At 37.8% G+C, this 25,863-nt stretch overlaps 1 protein-coding gene and 1 long non-coding RNA gene across 5 annotated transcripts in view; one reads left to right on the forward strand and one right to left on the reverse strand.

The window, feature by feature from the left end:
* Positions 1-14,954, reverse strand: part of NOL4 (nucleolar protein 4) — a 427,624-nt gene extending 412,670 nt beyond the window's left edge. For 3 of the 4 annotated variants that reach the window (XM_058277606.1, XM_058277605.1, XM_058277604.1), the window contains exon 1: positions 12,984-14,954. In XM_058277606.1, the coding sequence (XP_058133589.1) occupies positions 12,984-13,247 (264 nt within the window). In that variant the 5' untranslated portion in view covers positions 13,248-14,954. Of the gene's footprint in view, positions 1-11,842; positions 11,928-12,983 lie in introns of those variants that run through there. The other variant, XM_071208522.1, reaches the window with a different exon arrangement.
* Positions 12,394-15,519, forward strand: LOC131273679 (uncharacterized). Its single transcript, XR_011645963.1, has 2 exons — positions 12,394-13,190; positions 14,327-15,519. It is a non-coding gene; the product is annotated as an uncharacterized lncRNA (long non-coding RNA).
* Positions 15,520-25,863: the final 10,344 nt, after the last annotated feature.

The following is a 25,863-nucleotide window of genomic DNA, read 5'->3' on the forward strand; positions in this document are numbered from 1 at the left end:
ATTCACTAGTTAGTAGAGGTCTCTTAGGAGACCTTTTACTATATTTTCAAGTAGTCTATTCTTAGCTTGGTAGCCATTCTGTCATTTTAAGGTGACTTTGAACAGCACTGAACTGATTAACTACTGATTTTAAAGTTTAGAGGATGATCTTATTTCTCTTACTTGCAAAGTCTAGGGAATACATTACTATTGAAGTCTATATACTGACAACCATAATGCTAAACGGTTCTAATTTACTAAGGACATATCGAGCATAAAGACTGGTTTAGGAAAAACTTTTTTCTCACTATAATAGATAAGTATGCCTCATCTGCTATCTTCTTATTTATGAATTTGTCAATAAATGTTCATTTAGTAAGTACTTCAAGGTGAATATTTTCCTATATGTTCAAATTACCACTAATTCTAAATCAACATGTTCCAAATTATGGAGACCAAACAAATAATCAAATGAATTATTTTGTAATAGTCACTTTTACAAAGGAAAATGAGCTAAAGCAAACATAGCAAAACTCTTTTCTTGATCTCGGATAAGCACCAATGAGCATGAAAGCAGAGACTACTAAGAGAACCATGATCCACCTCTGATATTCAAAGAAACTTCTGACAGACTTGAAAATCTCATCTAATTAGGTCACTTAGTTAAAGCCTGGTACTAATACGACCAAGCTAGACATCTGATATCTATATGTGCCAATTAGCTTTGCCCCATGTCCCTAGATTAAATTCCTAACACCTTCCAGCCATCTGGCAACTGCAGTTGGGTCCACTGAGAACCAAGTGAAGGGACTCTCTGACTCATCACAGGCCAGTAAGTGGCCCACATCACACTTTAATAAAAACCCTCCAAAGATATTAGAGCAACTAAAGAGGCAATGGCAAACACAACAGATGATCCTGCATGGGATGTAGCAAGGGAGGAGAAAAGACTCAAAGACACATTGTTAGGACATAAGGAAAAACTGGAATATAGACAGTAAGCTTTATATTAATGCTCAGTTTCTCAAACTTGATAACTGCATTTAGTGTAGTTACATAACTGGATATTCTTGTTCTTAGGGAATGGATATGGCCGTGTCAAGGGTTCAAAAGAGCATAAAGCATACAACCTACACTCAAGTTTTCAGAAAACGGATTGATAAATAGAAGACAAATAAATGCAGTAAAGGTGGTAAAATGTTCGAATTGGTTGGATCTGGATATGGAGGTGGGTAGAGGTATGTTGGGAGTTCTCTGTATGGTATTTGTATGGTTCTTCTAATTGTTCCTTAAGTTCAATATTATTTCAAAATAAAAGTTTTAAAAACAAAAGGATATTGGCCGATCTTATTTCAATGGCTATAGCCTTTATACATAATAATAAGATCTAAATATCTAGGCAGTATTATGTAAGAGCACATTATAACTAACAAGATAGACAAAAAATAACTACTAAAACAAAAACACCAAATAACAGATCTCTACCTGTTAATTAAGGTTCAAGTTTCCTGAATTTATTCTCTAAGAATCCTTCACAACCTTCCAGTTCTCTAACAGCCCAAAACACTTGAAAATTCTAAAACTGTGAGAATAACTACCACAAAGGAATACTTGATTAAAATTAGGAGGAGTAGAACATAAGATCCTACTGACTAAATCTCAAATAGAGAAAAAAGAAGAGAAGCAAATAATTTAAAAGGGAAAATCAAGTGCATTCCTTTAATCTGTCAACAAAGGAAAAGATCTACCCATAACTGCTATTTTGCATCATTCTATTCACTAAATGTCAGATAGATTCTTTTAAAATATATAGTAAAATAAAATAATTATTTAAAAATAAAATTATAAAATGATTATGTCTGATAAATGGGAATAAATAGTTGTTTTAGTTGTATTTTTCTCCTATATATTAAAATTTCAAAAATGTTTAAATGTAAATTAATTGGAAAAATATGAATAAAAATCTTTTGATATGTGCACTCTTCTGTTAGATTGGTGTCCTTTCATTAAAAATCTAAAACAGTAAGCCATCTTTATTTTATTTCAGAGATAGATGAACTATAATAAAATAGTGTTTAAAAATAAATAACATCTAGAGAAAAATCAAAGTCATTTATATGTATTCATATATATACAAGCATACACACACACATATAATTCGAGATAATGGGTGCCATCATCAGTCACAAGATAGTTCAAATGATCTGTCAGAAATCATTGTTTTACTAAATTACGGACCATCTCACAAAAAACTAAAAATGGGAACATATTAGGCATTAGCAACAAAGAACATTTAAATTATTTCCAGCAGTATCTTAAACCACAAATAACCTTGGTTAAACACACTTAAAAAAATAAAATTTTTAAAAGTTGACCTGTTATAACCCCACAAATGTCTTTGGGAAAATTTATATTACAGGACTATTTGTTACTTTTCTTTTGTTGTGCAACAAGTTATCACAAAATCAGCCACTTAACCCATCACAATTTTATTATCTCACAGTATTGGTGGGTCAGAAGTAGGCTCATTTTAGCTGGTCCTCTGCTCAGGTTATAATAGAGCTGAACTCAAGGGTTGGCCAAATATGTTCTCATATGGAAGCTGGACTAGGGGAAGCTCCCTCAGGTTGTGAGCAGAATTTATTTTCTTGTGGTTCCAGGATTAAGTTTCCCTTTGCTACCTGTTGGCTGAGAAAGCAGTCCTCCCAAGAGACTGCTCTCAGCTCCTGATCTGGAGGCTTGGTCCCAGTCAGCTACAGAAAACCTCCTTTGCATTGACTGCCTCTCAGACTTGAGTATCTCTAACTTCCTCCTCTGCTAACAGCCAGAAGATCTGTCTGCTTTTAAAAGGGTCAGGTTTGGCCCAAATATAAGATCTCCCTTAAAGTCAGCTGTACCATATAATACAATATAATCACAGGAGGGCTCTCACTATTTTTGTTTCTTGCCTACTAAAACAAATCCCACACAATGGGTTGGCTTAATGACAGGACTCAGTTCCAGAGGCAAGAAGCTTGCCTCTTTCTGGGATCAGATTCTTCTGGCTGTCTAGCATCTTTGGGCTTGCTTGGCTTTTCCATAACAAGGCAATGTATGTGGCAGCATCTTCTTTCTCCTCTATGTTCTGTTGACTTCTACCTTTTGGCTGTTCCCTGTGCTTCTCTCTCTGCAGCTGTCTGTATAAGGATTTATGTAATAGGATTAAGGCCCATCCTGATTCTGGTAGGCCACACCTTAACTGAAGTAACCTCATCAGGAGGTCCCATTCACAATGAGTTCATAACCACAGGAATGGATTAAGATTAAGAACATGTTTTTCTGGGTACATAACTCCAAACCACCACACTCATCATATTCACAGGTACCACCCACATTCAAAAGGGAGAGAATTATTTGAGGATGAGGGTCACTTGGGAGATCATTTCAGAATTTTATCTACTACTGAGTCCAAAGATTGTAGAACCATAGGTGATAAAATCATAGAAAAGGTCCCCGGACCCCTCAAAGAAAAAATGCACATTCTCTACTTTCTCTTTGAACTTACCCTTGTCTTTTCTCTTTTGAAATCTTTTGAAATTTAAAATCCTTCACCAAGGCAGCCAACTTAGTTAGCCAGTCAAGCCTCTAATTAGTTACACCTGGCCCAATACAAAATAAAACCTGGTGTGTCTTAAACCCATCCCTATAAGACAGTCAATAAGACTCAAGATAATGCCCTTTTTGTTGTCTCTAAAACATTTGCCAACACTTAAAACTCAACACTTCTTCCACTTTTGTGACTGACTTCCTTGCTACAGCAATTTTGGTGTCCTAAACAAAATGGTATAAACTGCAACTCAACTCCAATTTGTCTTTTGACATCACAAAGACCTTTAATTGTAGAGACAGGCATGTAGGGAATAAAACAGAAACTCTGAGCAAGAAATAAATTGAAGTGAGATTTAGACTATGACCTTACAGTATGAACTTCTTCATTTTAATGGAAATATTTGAAACATGTACTAGACTTGGAAAGACCTATGCTTGAATATCTCTTCCATACAAATTTTTCAACTTTGGATTTTAGAAGGATTTCCTGAGTGGGAGGTCTTTCTAGTTGTGGACCTGGTAATAACTAAGAGCTCCACAATTACTTCTCCACAAATCCAAGAACAAAAGCAAAAAAAAACACAACTTTATAACTTTATAACTTGATCCATTATTCCTTTTAAGTGCTTTTAAATCTATTAAGTTTCACAGATTTAGTATTTTATTGGAATTATAATAAAGTCTAAGAGCTGTACAGAATGATTCGATTACTCAGCAATATAAAGCTATTGTGTTATATTGTTTTAACACTTAATATGATTTTAACACCTGGATAATTTTTAATTACAACTGTAATATTTCAAACAATTAAGATATTGGGTCAGAGGAACTGTTGAACTTTTATTCTTTATTTGTCTGATTTGTATTCTGAAGCACTAATAATAATCACTGAGACAGAGCAAATTCCTACTCACAAATAACTGAAATTATGCCATCTCTGCTCAGGTTTGCTAGCTGCCATTCCCTACGGAATGAAGTCTAAACACTGACATAGGCATTAGAGATTTTCCACAAATTCACCCCATTCTACTTTTATCAACTTCATCTTCCACTCTACTATACAATTCAGCTATTTCAGACAGTGTGCTATTCCCCAAACATACCTGTGATGAAATTCTCTCTCCCTTGGTACCAACTCCAAATGTGTATAATTTTTTATGAATATTGTGGATTTATATGGTTATTAGTTTAAAATATTGGTTAAATACAGAGATAAGCCCTTTAAATACGGGAAGTGATATTTTAACTGCCGTATAAGATCTTAACAACAATGTCTACTATGAGGCAATATTGCACCATGGATTAAAATAATTTTCTTTACATTGGTATGTGCATACCCAGGGAGTGTACATAATGATGATGAACTGAGGTGAAGAAGAAAATATTAAAACTTGGATATATATTTACTTGTATTTTAATATGTTTAATAATGTGATAACTATTGGTAGAGTGGTATATCCATATAATTCATTAGGATATGGGGAGAATGTGCAATTTTTTTACCCATGGGGATACATTATTTAACAACTTTTGGGACTAGTGACTTAAAGCAAGTACTTTGGAATACACTTGAAATTGTTTCTATCCAGACTCTAAGACAGTCCTAAGCTGTGTGACTTTGAAAAGTCAACTTAACTTAAATCACAACGTCCTCACATGTGTAATGGAAAGGCCAGTGGAGATTAAAGGAAACATTGTGTTTAAAGTGATTAGCCAAATCCATAACCTACCACAATAGCTTAGTAAGTGTAAGGCATTATTATATTATTATTAATTCCATTCAATACTCGCAATTGCCTAAGGGCATGAATCATGAATCATGCCCATTGCAAAGCTCTAGATGAGGAGTAAGTCACTTGCTTCTTAACCTTAAAGAGCACCGATATGGCTGGGAAACTTCCTCTTTTATGGTGGAAAGACAGGCCCCACCATGTGGCGTCAGGCTAGGAAGTGATTTTCATTCATTCCACGAATACTAAGTACAACAGTGTACCATGAATTATGCCAGGGATTGGCGATAAATTCCCTTCCTTCAAAAAAGTTTTTAGGATCTTTACCAAATTATCAAGCAAGAGGCAAATTGTATAGTATGGTATGGTAGGAATCGGATGGATTTAAGAGTTATTAGGCTGGTAGAATAAACAGTCCTTGTTGAGCAGTGACTATCATGAGGAGGGGGGTAGAATCAAGATGTCCCTCAGGTTTCTGGGTTTTGATGAGTGAACAAATTGTGTTGCCATCCATGGAAATGGTAGAAGGGAATGAAAAAAGAGCTTCAAGTTGGAGGACCTGGGATGGTAGAAGGGACAGGAGATCAATTCACTTTTGGACAGGTTCAGTTTGAAGTGCTTTGAGACAGCTTGTCGCAAACACCCAATAAAAAATCCAATATACAGACCTGAGCTTCAGTAGTTATGCATTAACTCACCATACTCAAATAAAACTGAAACCATGAACATGAATTCAGGAGATACATAAAATGAGACAAGGTATTCTAAAACACATCTTAGTGAAATTAATGAAATTCAAGGACAAAAGAGTGAATAAGTCTTGAAGTTCAGAAAAATATATTTGCCTTAGAATTTTCCAAAGTACACATGATATCTATAATGTAGGGGAAAATACAGTGAAATAAAGAAATGTCACGTGATTAAATTGACCTACAGGTATAAAAAGAATATAGCTCATGAACCTTTTTATAGAAAAAAAGAAATGATTATCAGGAAATACAGTTAATCAAGTGATGACTCAAATCAAAGAACTTAGAAATAAAGAAAACTAAATAAAAGAACTGATTATAAGCATCTAAATAAGGACAAAGGAAAAATAATTGCGAGAATCAAAATTATGTAATATAAATATCAAAAAGCCTGACAAGGGAAGTGGACTTGGCTCAGTGGTTAGGGCATCCGTCTACCACATGGGAGGTCCATGGTTCAAACCCCTGCCTCCTTGTCCTGTGTGGAGCTGGCCCATGCGCAGTGCTGATGCGCACAAGAAATGCCCTGCCACGCAGGGGTGTCCCCCACGTAGGGGAGTCCCACATGCAAGGAGTGTACCCCATAAGGAGAGCCGCCCAGCACGAAAGAAAGTGGCGCTTGTCCAGGAATGGCGCAGCACACACAGAGAGCTGACACAAGGTGACACAACAAAAAGAAACACAGATTCCCACGTCGCTGACAGCAACAGAAGCGGACAAAGAAGACAACGCATCAAATAGACAAATAGACACAGAGAACAGACAACCGGGGCCGGTGGGGCGGGGGGGGGGGGGGATATAAACAAATCTGAAAAAAAAAGCCTCTGACAATACAAACATAACTATAACATATATACTAAATATGTTTAAAATATATACTAAAATAATGTTCTATAATACAGTGAGCTAAGGAACAAGGAGGTGGAAAAGGTGAAAATATGCTTATTCCTCAGCTATCACTGGAGAAAGTCAGAGATATTGAACAAATCTGTAGTTTAAAAAAAAATGTAATTCAATCTCCTAATGTCCTTAATCTTTTCTGTTAATTTCAAGAATACCTCTGTGAAGGTACATTTATCTGAGGGTAACAATACTTTGAATTTTTCTTTTATTACTTTTTTAATATTGTATTTTATTCTTTTCACGTAAATTAGTTTGTAATTATAATCCCAGCTTTGGAAAGTTATTCCTGTCTGTACATATACATTATCAGTCATTATATCTAATCTTATTTTGGTATTTTTATATGGAAGACATCTAGAATGAGGTTCATAAATTAATGGTGGTTACATCTGTCTGGGAGATTTGGCATGACATTTAAACATTTTTCCTTCCTTTTTGATTAGCTTTTTAAATAATGAGAATGTTTAACTTTTATAAAAACAGTCATTTTTTCCAAAAATGAAGTAAGCAGAACACATAATTACCTTGTATTTTAATTCCTTGTTGCAATTTGATTTTGATTTCATAACATATCTAAGTATAATTATATCATAGTGCTCTTGTTTTGTTACCAATAACAACTTCTAATTTTTTCAGTGTATGTGTGTGTAATAAAATTCTTACCCAAAACTGGTTAAGTAAGTATATTACTGATACTTAACAGAAGGGAAACTGAGTGTTTAGTTAAGAAATTTTCCCCAACTCAGTTTCAGAAATGTCATAGCCAAGATTTAAATCTTGCTCTGAAATCTATAGTCTGTCCCCTAGTCCATGTTTCCTGACATCCACACTATGAAATTTCTTTAATCTTGTCCCAGGATGATGAAAAATGTAACTTAAAACATATTGGATTCTCTTTAATCTTTGCCAGTAGGTGTATTAAAAAAAAAAAAAAAAAAAAAAAAAAAAACCTCAGCAAATGCAACAGCAGTTAGGAATAGGTCTTTACGATCCTGGCACAGCATTGAAACTCTTGGAAGTTCTATTGCCACATCCCTGTATTTACTTCATCATCTCTCATCTATCCAATGCAGTGAGGCTAGAGTATATACTCTTGAGAAATAGAATTCCCAGCATCTCAAATAGGAGATTTACACAGGGAATAGATTCAAGTGTTGAATATTGATGCTCTCCACCCCCATCCCCCAGTAACTGTGGTTACTAATACAACAAGGAATAACCTAAGGAAGAGTCAAAACTGGTATCTCAGGAAATAAGTGGGAGATAGCCTTCATCTACTTAGAGTGTCTGATCTCATTTTCATGGGCCTCTCTGCCCCCTATTCCTCATCCCAGACTGGGCTCCAGTAAAGGTACTGACTATTTCCAGAGACTCATAAAGGCGCTGTGCAATTTGCCATAGAGAATTTATTCTTCACAACGACTCCACAAGGAATCACTTAAGCCATCTAATGAGCCACACTGCCAAGATTCACACCCAGGATCTGTTTGACCCCAAAAATAAAGCTCCTTTCAACTATGCCATGGGATATCTCAAAGGACTTGAGTGAAGGGGGAAAAAATGTACTAGCTGCCACCAGCAATGCCCATTTTGGAGAGTTTAGGCAGTAAGTGAAATTTTGGATACATCTCATTGACTACTGTTACAGTTTTTATCTGAGCATTGTAGATACAAAGCATCTTAACAGATGGCTGGCACAATTTCTCAGCTTTGGTTTCTGGAATCTCTGTGGCAAATTTCAGATCAAGACCTAATCTCTGTGATGTGTGTCTTGGGCATGAAGTTAGGCCAGACAGAAATGCATACCTTTAAGACTCCTTTTGAGAACTTATTTCTTTCACTAGTGTAGTATAAACAATTTATAAGCAAAACCACAGTCTGAGAACAAAAACAGTAACTGTTTATGAATCAGTCCATGAATATTCATTCTAATCACTGTACAATGATCAGTTAGTAGTATACACAGCAAGAACAATAAGAAATTTGAGACTACAGATGCAGAACTAAACACATCACATTTTAAAATTATATAACTTGAGATAACACATTTTCCTTTCTTGATAAAAAATTTAGTGGATTAATAAAGAAGAAAATACAAGAGAGGCAAAAACTAGACCTGAGTGTCTTTCTGGCAAGAAAAGTATTACTCACATAATTTGATTAGTTTGAATATTACCTTGTTTTCTTAAGCTAATGACAAAAATATGAACTATCGAATTTCTTAATGCTTTATACAATTCAGTGGACTCTTTAAAAAGGCACAATCATACATGAATCTTATTAATGATGGAATGTTTAATGAATTTTCTGGTTATTATGTAAGTTTTTTTTTACTTTTATTAGTATCTAGTCATATAATATGTTTTGGTAGTTTAAACTGTAAGATTGATGTTTCAACTAATTGTTGCTAGAAAAAAAACTAAGCATCATTGGAGATCAAAACCTTCTAAAAACAAATTAAATCAGAACTACCAAAATGTAAATCAGAGTGACCATACTAACACTGTCAACGTTATCATAGACAAAAGGTTTGTTATGATCAATATCAGACAGTTGCTGTATCTTTTTCAGAACTATTCTAAGTTAATTCATTTCATTCTTTTAAATTCTGACAGCCTTTACTTAATGAAAGAACACAGAAAAATAATAGTGGTAGTACAGAAAAAAAAAACTGAGATGGGATGCACAACAAAATACATATATGCCTTGCATCTGTACAAGCATGTGCAAACATGTCCCACTCTGAACCTAAAATGGCTGAGTTGCAGATTGTTGTTACTTGGTGACCAAACAGTATCTCCTCGGCCACAGAGTAATCTAAACATCAGTGACAGATATGGACCCTCAGCTTTAGATATAGCTAGGGCAAATATTAAAGGGCCTGTTTATCTTTTCCAGCATTCTATATTTTTATTTTAAATCAGTTCCTACCTGCTTGATTTTATCATCAGTTAAATTTAGGTTTAGGAGAAAGAGTATTTGCAAAGCTAAGCCTATTTTGGCAGTAAAGAAGAGGTAGAACTCAGTTTTTTTTAACTATAAGAATGGTACAATTAGTCTAAGTGGTGTATCTAGTCTGTCTTCTACAACCTCCCAGTTACTATCATTCGCCTTTCCTTCATTAAACTAAAGTAGTTAATTAGCCCTGGCCAGTCCTCTCCCTTGCTCTCTTTCCCTTTTCTCAGTAGTAATGATGTCTAATTACCAACAGCAGTGGATTACTGCAACATCATGGGCAAATCTCTCTTACTGACAGCGAAACCAGCTGCAAACCTTCAAACCTCAAGCAGCTTAGAATAATCACAATTCTTAGTCTACTTCAGGGGTTCTTAACCTTTTTTTGTTCCATGGACCCCTTTGCCATAGATGAAAACCACAGACCCTTACTAAATCCATACTATACTGTGTATTGCTTTAAAAATATATCGCACCTGCACCAACACATCCCCACAAGAATGTTTTTCTTTTTATTTCAATTCAAGCTCATGGACCCCTTGTTAAGAACGCCTGGGCTCGAAAATACCTTTCAAGTACAGTACTTCTTTCAATCAATATACAGCTATGAATTGAAATTTACTTATTGTCTTCTTGGTGATAGTACTCCTGCTATTGTAAAAGAAAGTCAATATATTTTTAAGGAAAAAAATATTTTAAATAATTTGAGATCTGGGGAAACACATGATAAAAAGGGACTTTATTTTTAACTCAGTGAAATGGTGATTGGCTGCCTCTCAGAGAAGGAGGAGCCTATAACTCTGTCAGGAGCAGCATAACAATTTCAGAAAGAGCAACAGAAAGATTTATGAATAAAAAACCTCTTCAATGTTTCAAAACAGTCTTGAATGAAGAGCAGAGCTCTTGAATACCACTGAGAAATATCTAAGAATATCACTTGATAGATTACATTTCTTCCCTTAAATATTTGAAATCTTTACTGAAAAGGGAAACACGTGTTACTATATTATTAACTCAGGTGTCACTCTATAGAACATGTCTTAAGAACTCTGCACTAATTTTTTTACTGAAAACAGGTATCTGGCTATGTAACTGCTGATCTGAAAATTGGCATCCATGTTTATCTTAGTGCCTCTATAACTGTTACACAAGTTATAATATTTAGAATTTTTAAGGACAAATATGTTTACATATACGTGAATTTAGCCAAACCTAAGAAACTCACTTGACAAATACACAAAGGAAGCTTACAGTTAAACAGAAATATAGTTTAACATAGGAGAAGAAATGAAAAAAAGAAAGAAAAAAAAAACCCTAGCTGGAAATTTTTCTTTAAAGAAATGATATTAAATTATACTTTAAATAAATATACTTTAAATATGATTTTGTTCAACTAGCCCAGTGTTGTTCAAAGGAAAATACATTCTTACATCTTGAATTTTAATTTAATTTGTTGAACAATAAATTATTTTTTAAAAATCATATTCTTAATGTTTCTCACAATACAAATGAATCAAAACACTTCATTCTCTACAACAGACTCCTGGCTCATCAGATGGAAATAAACCTCAGTTCTAATTCGTGCCCATCTAGTCTTCACATTATTTGGTAAAGCAAGAAAGTAATTTCACCATTGTCTTCAGTAGTGCCACATGCTAAAGGAGAACGCTGCATTTATAGACTTATATCTCTTAGAAATCTTCCACCAATAGTATAAAATAGTTTTCAAAAAACAAACAGCAGAACTTTTACGGGTGTTTCCATTTCACCTTTATTCCATTTCCTATTTTCTATATAAATTCCAAAAGAAATATACTCCCTTCAAGCAACCGTCCTTAATCAATCTAGGGAAACCATAAACTGTTTTCCAAACCTAAGAGTCCTCTCGAAATAATCCTTTGAAAAACCTTTCATGCACATATTTCTAATTTAATATACCTCCGTTAGAGAGAGAAGAAAAGCTTTCAAGACGTCTCCTTTCTAGCATCCTCCAGGAATATTGCACCGGAGAACTGTTGCCAATAGGGAGGAGGGAAAAGGAGTAAATGCTCAAGAAAATCCAAAACGAGGCAGAAAGGCAAAGGATGCCAGAAACCCTCCCCCACCCCTACTCCAGGCGAGTACCCACCGTAGAGTGATGCAGAAAGAGGTCTTAAGGATCTGATCTGCAATCCTACTTGTAACCCACAGTTCCCATCTTCTTATAAAGGAAATTGACACTGCTGCCTCCCCAGCCCCACAGGCTTCTTCTGTTTTATGAGGCTGAGATCCACTCGTTACACAGAGCCTGGGCTGACAGCTTTGTGGCCGTGAGACTAGAGCCATCCCAGGAGGAACAAATACATACACCATTTGATAGCGCCCTAACCCATCTCCCTTTGTTGCTCATCACCTAGCTGCTGCTTTATTTGTGGAAGGGGTAAATAAGGAAAGGAATTGGGGGGGTGGGAGGGGACTCTCCAGGACCTTATCTACAATCTAAACAGCCCTGGCGACGGTCTCTGAGAGTCATCAAGGCGCTTGGACTGCTCGTGTCTCCCAGGCTGCGGTCTAACAATAAAACCTGATAGTGTCCTAGGGAAAACCCCACATCCACGACTAGCGCCACATTCAGGCTTTGTGCCAATGAGAAGACACTGTAGACTATCGATCAGAATCGTCTATTATCAGAGCGTGTGGCTGGGATTCCAGCGTGGCCTTTATGCGTGGTGGCGGTGGCGGGACACGCGCCAGGCGCCCAGCGAAGGACGTGGGACAATAGTCCACCCCGAGGACGCCGGACGCCGCCCGGCCCGGGGAAGGAAGCCACCGCAGCGGGTCGCGGAGCCGCGAGGCTGGGACTGCGGCGGGCTCTGGAGGTGCGCTGCCGCTTTAAAACAGAGGACCACAAAGACTCCTCCACGGTGGGGGGAAATGCGTCTGGCTAATGCGAGTGGGGACAACTTGGGGAGGGGGTTGAGGAAGGTGGGGGGCACACGAGCCAACGGTAGCTCACGGCTCCCCCTTTCTCCCCCCGCTCTCTCCCCTCCCCGCCGGGCTGCTCGGGCAGACAAATAACAGAGGATGGCGAGTCACTCACCGTGGTCTTGACCGGCACATAGAGCACTTGCTTGGCGCCGCCACCGCCCCCGCGGACCTCGTCGGGCTGGCCCAGCTGGAAGCCCTTCGATTTGACCCAGAATTTAAATTTGGCGTTGTCCGTGGAGCTCGACTCGGAGCCGTTGAGGAGCTGGACGATCCGCTCGTATTTTTTACGGGTCACCGTCTTGGTCTTGCCTGAGTCCCCGTAAGTCCTGAGGCACCAGTCCTGGAACTGGCGGTACATGTCGCGCTCGCTCTCCATGTTCCCCGCGCCCGGCCGTCGCCGGATGCTCCCAGAGCACTTCGCACCTGTTCACCCCGGGCTCATGAAAAATGCAGCCCCGGCCACAATGCAGGGACGCGAGGTCCCGGCTGCTGCCAGAGCTGCCCGGGGTGGGAGGAGGAATGGGGAGAGGGGAGGAGGGTCCGGTTGGGCACCAGCAATCAATGCCCTGGGCGACCAAGTCTCTGGCTCATTCCTAATGGCAAAAGAGGTGTCGGACGCTTTTCTCGTCCTCTTAGTGCTCGGTCTCTTTAATATGGTGTGGCCAGGACCATCCCGACAGCACCTGACCCCGAGGAGCTAGGTTTTGAATAATTAAAATCCCGTCCTTGGTTTATTAAAAATCCCAATATTGACTCGGGGTGGTCCCTCGACGCCTCGCCCCCGGGCTATGTCCGGGGCAAGACAGGTGGAGCGCAGCGCCGCCTCCCGCGCGCGCCCCAGCAGCTTCCCCAGCCGCTGGCCCAGCGGTCCAGGAGCGAGGGCTGCGCCTCTCCCGAAAGCAGCCGCCGGGCCGAGCGCCAGCGAGCCCCGAAGGGCGCACGGGTCCCCCGGCTCTCCCTCCTCCGGGGTCCTGCTCCTCTTCCACCTTCCCTTCGTCGGGCGTTAAGAGACTAGAAAGACCAAGTTCTTACCTGTTATGTCTTTAAACCTATCAAATCCTGCTTTGAGGGAAGACTGATTTAAAAAAAAAAAAACCATGCTTTTTAAAATGGCTTAATATGTCATTTCCTCGAATTATGTGGGCTAAATTCCAGCCCCACAAGTAGGTTCTGGGACTTAAGTGCCAGAAATTAGCAAAGCATTCATGGAGATTTGGCCATAGTTCTAGTTCTATAGGATAGACAGTGCTATCCCAAACATATCCGTTCCAGGGTGATGTGGGAAAACGAAGGCAGGCGGGTGGCGGCGGGCTTCCGGGATAATGATGGGGCCCCTAGACAGGACTCCTCTGCTTTTTCCTGAACTGGGTATAAGGAATAGAAGTATTTTATGATACAGATGCTTAAAACCCTTTGCATGAAAATAAAGATTATTTTTCCCTTGCTTGGTCACAGTTTGCAGTTCACACGGAGGTTTCAGATGTCTATTCCCCCCTGCCACGTCATGGACACCCCCTCCACCTCTCAGAGTAGCCAAATACGAGTTCCTCTGGACGATTTTCCCAAGCAAATGAAGTCAGCGGTTCCTCCATTCAGGATTTCAGTCCGTTGGTTCCAGAGCTGGAAATAGGGGAGTTCCCATCCTCCTCGGCAAAGGCTGCGGCCGCTCCTCTTTATTATACTCCGCCGAGGCCCGCGCGCGTCCGGGCGAGCGGTTCCGCCTGGAAGGCGGCCGGACCCGTGCCTGGCACCTGGTGCGTCTCCAAGCCCGCCTTCGCCCCTCTTCGTCGTCGCCTCCTGGACGAAAGCCCCGAATGGGAGCGCAGGGTTGGTGCCCACCGTGCCGCAGCCGGTCCCGGCACTGGCAAAATGGTCAGTGGCTCCTCCTCGGCCAGGCTGAGTGTGTGCGTGTGTATGAGCGAGGGAGCAAGGGTGTGCGGTGTGTGCGCGCGTCTCCGGGAAGGTCTCGCGGCGGCTGGAGCCGGGACTGACAGCCCGGGCGCAGCGCGAGCAGCTCCACACACTAAACCTCTCGCCTCTCCCCTCACCCCTACCCCTCCCACTCCCCTCTCCTCCCACCCCTCCCCTCCCCGGCCCCTTCCTAGCTATCTGATTGGCCAATGGGACAAAAGTTTCTGTGGAGACGGCTGGGCGCTGACGTCACGGGCAGAATTGTCCCATTTAGGGATCCCGGGGGCAGTGCGCATGCTGCAGGCTGCAGGTTAGAGGCAGCGGGAGGAAGCAGCGGGCCCGGCGGCAGCCAGGTGGCGGAAAGGAGCACGCAGCATCCAGGTGGGGGGACGACTCCAGCAGGGTTTCCATGGAGATTCCTCTGGGTCTAGCCTAAAAACAGCAGATCAGCTGACACCATTAGCTCAGGACCTAATTACTGCTTATTGGAGCAACAAATGAGGGAGAGGGCCAGCTGCAAAGGAAGAGTTTCTATCCCCCCCCCCCCACCACCCCATCTTCTCCTTTCTCCCCTCTCTCCAGCGCTCCTGAGTCCCAAGTGATTTCTCATTAACTTGCAAGATTCCTGCAACAACAGCTCCTTGCTCCAGTGGCCTCCCCGATTGGATTTATTCTTTTTAATTTCCTTCTTTTGTATAAAAATCTGCTAAATAAATTAGTTATTCCGAGTCCTTTAATTTTTGCCCAATAAGTATTACACCAGTAAAGTTCAGAGTCTTCTATCCAATAGAGGCCACAAATGGGTCTAATAAAACTGGGGCGAAAAGGGAAAATTCACTTTAAATTTATTGAACTTGGTATTTATCTTTAGGCTTTTTGCTTTAAAAAAATTAGTATCATAAGTAAATATTAGGGGCAAGCAATTGAATGAAAGAATATTTTGAATCACCCTTCTAAGTGTGGTATACCTCACAGGCACAACTCCATTAAAAGTTTCCCCTGTGGCACCAGAGATAGATGATAGTTTCTAGATTTTGTTGTATGTTGATCATGTTTCCTAAAAGATTCTGGAAGGGTCGTCAGTCCTGGAATGGCAATTCATTCAAGAGTGAGCTGGCTCTATAGAGTTTACTTTCTCTTATGATTATAACAATTTATAATTACAGAATTATTTTTTGGTAGAGCTTCCTTCTGTAAAGTCTTCTTATCTATTCTAAACTAACTGAATTACATTCAGTCCCATGATGCTCTCCTTTCTTGACCACTCAAATTAGAACCTGTCTCTCCTCTAAAGTCCTCTCAATAGTTTTTCATTTTTTTTTAACTTTGTCTCATAATGAGACAGATTTTACATTGGCATATGATGCAAGCATACATCTGTCCTCCAAAAATTTTATGAAGGAATATATTTTACTTCAAGCAGTACACATTATTGCCATTCTCTTTCACCTACTATTATAATATTATTGCTCTTTGAAGTATGTATTTTACCAAATATATTTTATGACCCAGCAAAGGGTGACTAGCTAGCTAAAGTTTGAAAAACATTGTTTTAGATGGTAAAAGCTTTACTTGCTCTTTGTTTTATATTTATATTGTCATATGGGTATGTTTTGTTGTTCACATAGAATCTTGATTGGAAGATCTCTGAGAGTTTATTTTCTTGTTTTCCAAACAAGCCCAGTACAACAACAGCAACAGCAAGTGCTTAATAAAATGTATGTTGAGTTAGTAATGAAGGAAAGAGGAGAGGAAGAGAAGAGGAAAGAAGCAGGCAGGCACACTCCTTGGAAATCACTGTTCGCTTTTGCTAGGTGCTGTTTGAAATTCATCTCCACTTAAAGAAAATGCCATGGATTTACCACACATACATGCATATTATCTTTTTGACACCCTAATATGGGGAAATTAGAATACCCTAGCTGTTAAGAACTCACCGAAGAAAAGTCATTAAACCCTAGTTGTAATAACTAGATTTGGTATACAAACAAGAAATAAAATTATAATAAAATTGATCATGTAGGATGCATCCATTTTAGAAGGAAGAGTTAAAAGACTAGCTATTGAAAATTTTACATTGGAGTAAAGGAAAAGAGAATCCTAGGATTTTATAGGCCAAGCTTTCCATAGATGCCTGCAGATTCTCTTGTCTCCAATGGAACCCCAAAATGTGATCTGTTTTGTGCTTGTACTCATTATTGTGCTGGCTAATTCAACATCTTTTACCTGAGAGCATGAGCACCTGACAAAATCTAAAATCTGCTTCAGCAACTCATTCTGGACTCATTACTTTTCCTTTTAACTTCTTTGGACTCATACCTTGAGGATTATACTGAGACCATCTTTGGCTATACGATTATTTGAACCTGCTACCTAGAATTCAGTTTGGGATTTCCCTCAAGATATTGTCTTCAGACTTGCCTATTTACACAGCATCTATCTCCAAAAAGTGATTTTTCACCTCTTCATCAATTCCAATCCTCATTCTGGATCCAGACTGCCATTTATAGAGATGAAATCAGAAACTATTTTATCAGAAAACTGTATTTTAACTTAAAATAATTCAATGTTTGAGTTATAAGCAAACATGATTTTATTATAAAAGTAAAGTTCCCTACAAGTTCATGGTTGGTTTGGATATGACAATTTCTTTAAAATTCTAGAAAATCTTGCATTCCAATATCAATCACAAATATTCATACATTTCTTACTCAACAAAATGTTAGTATCAACAACATACAATTTATAATCATAAAATTAGAGTTCAAAAAATAAACCTTAATTTATTCACCCATATAATTATGCCTTCATTCAGAAAATATTTACTGTCAATTACTCTGTCAGGCTCTAGGGTTAAAGAAGTCAACAAGACACATCTCACGGAACTTACAGTCTTCAGAGGGAAACAGATAATAAACAAGAAAATAAATAATTAGTTTGAGGTAAATACTAGGAGACAAAGAACATGTGCTACAATAGAAAACAATGGTAGATGGAGAGATTTGGTAAGTTCAGGGAAGATCTTTCTGAGTAGGTAACATTTATCATGAGAACTGAAGAATTCAAAAGAGTCAACCATGTGAAGAGCTTGGAAGGGGAACTAGAGGCAAAGCACAAAGGCCTAAAGGCAAAAGAAATCTTGACATGTTAGAGAAATAGAAAGAAGGTCACTGTGATTGGAGTTTAGTGAACTGGGAAGAGAAATGTAGGCGATAAGGTTGAGTCATCTTCTACAGCCAGATCTTACAGGGCAGTGCTTGCCACGATAAGAAATTTGCATTTAATTTTTTAGTCCAGGGGAACACCAATGAAGCATTTAAAGAAGGAGAATTATATGGCCTGATATGCGATTTTATGTTTCACTGGCCACTTCAAAGAGAAAAGATTGGAAAGGGGCAAGCCTGGAACAAGAAGCCCAATTACAATACTGTTGTAGTAGCTTAGGTGAAAGATTGTTGTGGTGGATTAGAGTGGTAATGGTAGAGGTAGAGAGAAGTGATAGATTGAAGGTTTATTTTAGAGATAGAAGAGGGCTTGCTGCTGTATGGCATATGCCACATGAGGGAAGGGGTTGACTCAAGGTGACTGCATGGTTTCTGGTTTTAGAAGTGTCGCTAGCAAAGCCATTGAATTAGAGAGGGTTGTTTGTGGGAGGGGTAGATTGGGAGGTAGAGACTGATGCAGGAGCAGAAGCATCCTAGGGTGGAGAGGTGAGAGGACACAATTTCATTTCAAAAAAGATAAATCTGAAATGCCAGGGGTGTTGTTCGCATAAGCATTTGAATATATAAACTGGAACTTACAAAGTAAAGTCTGGGCTGCAGATATAAATGCAGGAAATGGAAAGTCATTGGGATGAATGGCTTCACTTCTATCCACATTTCCCACCCCCCAAAAAGCCTCCATCTTCTGATATTGATTTTGTATAACACAAATACCCTCTGATTAGGAACAGAATGTCATGTACTAAGCAGCAGACGTTGGTTTCTTTTGGATGATAACAGGCAGTGGGGGAAAAAAGTCTGAGAAAAATTAGTTCCAAAATTTACTTGGCCTTAAAATTATTTAAAAATAAAAAAGGAAAGAATGAAAGCTTTGGTTAGGCCTATTCTAGATTATGTATGGACCTGGAGTTTTGCTAACGTAGGAATTTGAAATTTGAGGGTGGCCTGTAAGCAAATTTGCCGATGAAGGGATAGACTAGAGACGTTGTCCACTGATTAGAGTCATAAGAGAAGCTGAGCCTTCAGCTAGTCTAGAAGTTATGATGGATGGTGTGGCAGTTTGAGATTATGAATCCCAAAAAGAGAAAGATTGTAAACTAATATATTCCTCTGGGTATGATACCCTTCGAGGACATTAAATTTGGCTGCCATGTCTTTGAGTAGATTACTTACTAAGCTTAGGCTTTTGGATTTGACTACCTCAGATGATGTGACTCAGGTTGAGTCCCTCCCTCCTTTCTGGGTCTAATATAAACAGACGCTCACAGGGACAAACAGACGCAAGTTGATACACAGACAAAGAAGTCTCGGATAGCTAAAGCCCCAGGGAGAGATGAACCATTTGCTGGATACTTTACAGCTGGCCTTAGGAAGAGCCTGATCTAGGAAGGCCTGAGAGACAAGCCTTATGCCAGCCTGCAGCTGAGATTGGGAAGAAGCGGGGCTCACAGAAATCAAGAGGAAGAGAAAGCCCAGCGGGGAAGGGGAAGGCTGAAAGCCGGCAGAGATCACCCATGATCTTGTTTCAGCAAGTGGCAACTGACTTTGGTGAGAAAGTACCTCTCATGGTACATTGAGTTGGACTTTCCACAGCCTTGGGATGGTAAGATTTTTACCTCAAATAAATACCCTTTATAAAAGCCAACAGACTTCTGGTACTTTCATCAACATCCCTTTGGCAGACTTCCACAAGTGGTACTTGCTACTTTGCAACCTGGAAGTTCTGAGCATCATTATGCTTAATAGTCCAATGATAACCCTTCCAAGGAAAAGGAATTTGTAAAGGAAGTAAGTGACCTGCTCATTCAACAGCTTGATTACCATGTAGCAAGTAAACTTCACAATATGAAATAGAATGAAGGAAATTCAAGAAGTGTCCTGCTCATGTAGGAAAATTTGGGACTATGTAAAAAGTGTCAAAAATTAGATTTTATTAGTTGACTCCACTTTATTGACTTTTCTCCCAAATAATGTTGAAAATAGACTCTCTTTTGTATGCTATCATTACCCTTTGGTTCAGGAAACAAATGCTTTCTGAGAGAGTTTCAATACTACCCTCATCTTTGTTGCTGCCATTTTTAAAACACAGAGAAACATTTATTTTTTATTTTTAAGCTATAGTATCAGTATCTTTATTCCATTATTTGACCAAAGAAAGAGAAATGGAGAGGGGGGGGGGGTAAAAAAAAGAGAAAAAAAGATAGATATTTGGTGTTTGTCATTTGGCCCTAAATTGAGTGATATTCATATGTGACCAGACCATCTTTAGCTATTATGTCTAGGTCAGAATTTAAATTTTTATAAATATTTAAGTGTACAAACCAAGAACCCATTAGATGGATATTCAGGTTGATTTACTGAATTTCTCTCTAATTGTTTCCTTTAACATCTGTTTGAGGAGACCTGCATTTTGATAGCCACATATGGATTCATTCAGCATTCATCTGACATTTTCATCTAACTGTTATAACTATGATAAAGCCCAAAGTTAACAAGTCTGGTTTTCCTGCTCCATGTAAAAGAAATGAAAATACATTTTTTCCTGACCACATATTTTATTCCCCACTAACAATGTGGCTTATCTTTTCTTTCAAACTATATGTCTTAAAACAATAATCCATAAATTTATCTTCATCTCAGCAAACAGTAACTGTTGAGACTTTCTAGATTATTTGAGAATAGTGATTATATCAAGAAAAATAAAAACTCTTCTGGGAAAAGAGAACAACCAACCTCCAACAACTTCCATCATATTCTCCAGACTTCCAGTTGTTACTCTGAGTATCTGTTAAGCATTATTATCGTCTTTCCATCATCATCTAGCCCTGATGTCTTATTTATAATGCTTTATTAATCATGCATTTGTTTAACTTGCAAGGTAAAAGTGACAAGAATGGTACACAGATATTTCTTGGCTAGAACCACAGACTCTAGAAACAGTTTTCCCAGGGAGCCATCTGAGTCCTAACATTGGATTCTGTAAAAGAGCTATAACAAATATTGTCCTTTCAGAAGAACTGAAAGAATAACTACACTTAGTTGTCCCTGGGACCAAATTATAGGTACTGAGGAGCAAGGCTCGGCATAAAATTTTTAAATTTCCATTTTCTCTTCTGAAATGAACATCTCCTGAGTCTTTAGGAAACTCTTTAATTAAACTTTTTGATCAAAAAGCAGAGTAAAATTTCTGATTTCTAAAAATTTAAGTTATTATTGTTTAGATTGAGTTGTAGAAATGAGCGCTAACTTTAAAAAAAATGAAGTGTTCATCTAATTTTCAAAAATATCTTTTAGTCAATTCAACTTAAATTGTACACAAGCAGAGCACCAACAATGAGGTGACACATTTTCATATATCTTAACAAAATACTGATTTTAGATCAAACTGATCATCAAGACAGTTTTAAATATTTGTGCATGAGACACACATTGCCTAATACATAATACAGACCAGTTTATTAAGAATAACCCCACTAAGGACAATAAAGCTATCAAAGCTTTAGGAGTAATTTTAACCATTAATTTACATCTTATCATGAAGATAGAAACAAACTCCCACGTGAAAGGTGTCACTGTCTGAATTTTGTGAATCCCACGTGAATCCCAGGAAAAGATTATGTTATAAACTAATCCATTTCTGTGACTGTGGTGCCTTTGATTGCATTAAATTCAATAAAGGGACCTTTGATGACATTACTTGATAAGATCATAAGATCACTTTAGGGCTGTTTTGCTTTGTTTTTTTTCATCCCCAAAGGGTTAAAATCACTACATACCATGTTGTTGGAGTGTCAGATGTATTAATTTAATAATTTATTATAATTTATATATTATAAATTATTTAAATTAATTTAAATTAATTTAAGTATATTGAAATGATGTCATGACTATAGTTTTTCAAATTGTTTCAAAAATATTAATATGACAATTTCTAAACTAGCAGGAAGCTATGTCATAAGTATCAGTCAATTATGAAGTAGTTAGTGATGTTATCGGTATTCTGTCTTATTAACAACATTCAAGCTAAAGGCACAGTTAGCATTGAATTATACATTTTAAGAGTAAAATTAATGAGGACTTTTACTTTTGGGGTGATGGCTGATAAGAGACTCTACTGAGTCCTTTTGCTAGAAAACAACTCAAGGTCATATAACCCATAGCTTCGATTGCAATAACTGGGATCACAGCAAGTAGGGAAAGTATCTCAGCACCAACCCTCCTCCAAAAACAAGTAATAGTCTTTGAGTTAGAAACTGATCAGTATGGAGAGCAGATTGGCCCAGGCGGCTGAGCGCCTATTTCCTGCATACGAGGTCCCAGATTCAATCCTGAGCCTCGGTACCTCAAAAAAAAAAAAAAAAAAAAACAGTACAAATAACTGATCAGTGAGCAGTCAACACACCCAAAGGACTAGATTATTCTATAAGCACATGTCTTTATCAACATTAAAATAGGAAGACTGAGCCTAAGTGCTGCAGCATAGTGCTAAAGATAAAACACCTCAGTTAAGCTGAGACATTTCAAGGTTGCTAAAGTGGTCCTGAGGTAGGTCTTGCCACCTAATTCCTGATGAAAGTAAATGCAAATTCTCTGGAGGAAAACATCCACAATTTAAGCAATTAGGTTTGTCCTGGATTAATAGCAACCAAAAATGAGCATGCAATCAGAGATAACCAAAACCAAGAAAATCCACTATCGTGAGTAAAAGCCAGTCATAGCAATAAGAATACCTCACCCCCAAGGATTTGATTTAAATGGGAAAAGCTAAAACTAATCAGAACACTAGTTAGTATGGCGGTAGTAACTAGTTGAGGACAAATGCTTGAAATTTTTAATTTATCTTTATAAAAATTTATTTTCTTTATCATTTTTATTTACAGACACTCTATACCCACCAAGCAAAATCTCCCCACTTTCTTTCTTTCTCTACCCAATAGCACCTTTTAATTTTCCCTCTCAGAATTTGCTATTTCTGTTTCTTAATCTAGGTACTAGTTACACAGGTGGTTCACTTTGTGAAAATCTTTTGAGCTATATACTTATCAGTTCACTTTCCCCATGTATGTTAAGCTTCAATTTAAAAAAAATAAAAACAAACACCTGTAAACTCTGGAACAACTACTAAAATATTTTAAAAGAAATATAATTGATATGTTAAGAATGAATATATAATGGAATCACATGAAATGCTCAATTAAAACTTGAAAATACAGAAAAGTTGGGGGGAGTAAAAGAATGAATGCAATTAATACAACTACAAACATGTTAGATATTAACCAACTATTATCAATATATTCACTTTAAATGTGAATGGTCTCTATATATCAACTAAAAGATTGTCAGAATGAATTTTTTAAAAGACCTAACTATATGTTATCAATAGGATATTCACTTAAAAATGTAACTGATTGAAAGTAAAGGAATGGAGGATACACCATGCTAACAGTAATCAATAATCAAAAGAAAACTGGAGTACCTATATTAATTTCAAATAAACAGACTTCAGAACAAAAAGTATTATGAGAGAGAAATAAGTTTATTATATACTGATAAAGTAGTCAATTATTCAAGAATACATAACAATCCTTAATGTGTATGCATCAATAACAGAGCATCACCGATATGTAAAGCAAAGAAATGATGGAACTTTAACTACTATAGTTGGAGATTTCAACATTCACCTGTAAGTAATTCAAAGGAAAAGCAGGTTGAATATAGATGACTTGAACACCACTATCAACTAACTTGATCTAATTGGCAATTATGGAATACTCCATCCAACAATAGCAGAAAACACAATTTTCTCCAGCTCACATGGAAAATTCACCAAAATAGACCACATTCTGGGCTAATTAATATTCCTTACTCAATTTAAAAGAATAGAAATCATAAAATATGCCCTCAGACAACACTATAGTTAAGCTAGAATTCAGTAAGAGAAAGCAGGAAAATTTACAAATCTATAGAAATTAACTAACACACTTCTAAGAAACCCAGTAGTCAAAAACTCTCTAGAAAAAATGTGTGGAATGCAGCAAAAACAGTGTGTAGAGGAATATTTGTAGCATTAAATTACTATTAATTACATTAAATTTCAGATCCAAAATCAATAATCTAAGCTTCTGTATTAGGACATAAAAATATATATATAAAACGCTTTAATCTTAAAGCAAACAGAAGAAAAGAAATAAAGCAAAAATCAAAGAAGCTAAAAATAATAGGAAAAACCAACAAAACCAAATGCTAGCTCTTGGAAAAGAGTAATGAAATAGATAAATCTTTAGCCAGGTAAACTAAGAAACGAAGACAAGATATAAATTGTAGTACTGGTTTTCACAATGATTCCTTCAATCAGTTATTCTGGGCAATGCGACTCTAGGTTAGGATGGCAACGAGTATAATATTTGCACATATCCTGCTAAAATCTACCTACCCAACTACCCACGTTGAAGTCATTCATTAGGAGAAGGGTTCCTAAAGCTGGCTACAGATCAGAATCACTTAAGGAAGAATTTTTTTCTTTTTAATACAGATTCTCTGGCCCCATTTCCAAGAACTATGTTTCAGTAGATCCAACATAGTTTCCAGAAAATCATGATATTTAAAGCTTTGACTGACAATAAGCCAGGTATAGGAATCACAATGTCTTTTACAATATCTTAAAACAGGCACTGAGAGAAAAAGGGAAAGAAATATAAATGTTAAACATATAACATTAAGCTGCAGTCTAGTATACTACAATTTTTCCTGAGGTTGACCCAAATTTGCATTTGAAACTTTAGTGTTACCTATCTTTACTATGCCCCATACCTTTCGCATTTCCAGTTCCACATGAAATTTCAATGCTTCCAGTTTTTCATTCTTTTCTATAGTCTCCTTCCCATTGTGCTTTCTGCATTCTCCTTCTTTCTGTAGCCTACTTTCCAACACATTCACATCTGTCTTCTAGAACTCAAGTTTTCAATTGAAGAGAAGCCTAATATACTCAAGCACTTTTTTACAAAGCTCAATCATATCTTACCTTATTTGTATCCTTGCTCCCAAGTGTACTCCTTCCCCCACAGCCCTCTTAACTGAAGAGATGTTCATATCCCCTCACCCTTGATATCAAAGGCACTGAGTTGGAGTCAGCATTCCTGCTAGCTCCTAAATACTATTTTCAAATTATTTGCTTCACCATCTTCATGGAAAAAGAAACAAAACTGTTCCTTTATCTTTAACACACTGTTGGGTCTTTATCACCCCTAAGACCAGCCCAGTAGTATAATCTGAATTTATACTGATTTACCCATACTTGAGGATTTTTTCCTCCTGCTTTTAATCTTTATCCTTCTATCCTATCAATAGTCTGCCATTACTAGCAGTGATTGTAATTACCAGTCAAAAGCCAACTTCAATTCTTTAATCAGCTTCAGGCATTTAATTTTTGTTCACTCTTCTCTAGCCTTCCATACTCATTAACTTACTAAATCGTATGGAAATCCTTTACCTTTGAACTTGTTATACAGCCCAGTTGCTCACAATCTCTTCTACCTACCACATGCCCTCACTCTCACAAACCTGTACCCTTTCACTTTGGTTCTTATGACAGTTTGAGATTATTTATGAATGCCAAATGTGAAAGACTGTGTTTGTACACTAATTCCTCTGGGTGTGTGATACCCTTTGATTGTATTCGGTCCAGGGTCTCTAATTAAGTTTACTTGATAAAATCAATTTAGGGCTTCCAATTGCACTATGTCAGTAAGGTGTAACTCAGGTTGAGTCCTTGCCCCCTTGCTGGAGTACAATACAAGTGGACACTCACTCAGGAGACAAGAAGACACACAGAGGAGAGAAGGTTGTCATTTTGTTCCT

This window comes from Dasypus novemcinctus, chromosome 16 (assembly GCF_030445035.2).
Source record: "Dasypus novemcinctus isolate mDasNov1 chromosome 16, mDasNov1.1.hap2, whole genome shotgun sequence".
NCBI lineage: Eukaryota > Metazoa > Chordata > Mammalia > Cingulata > Dasypodidae > Dasypus > Dasypus novemcinctus.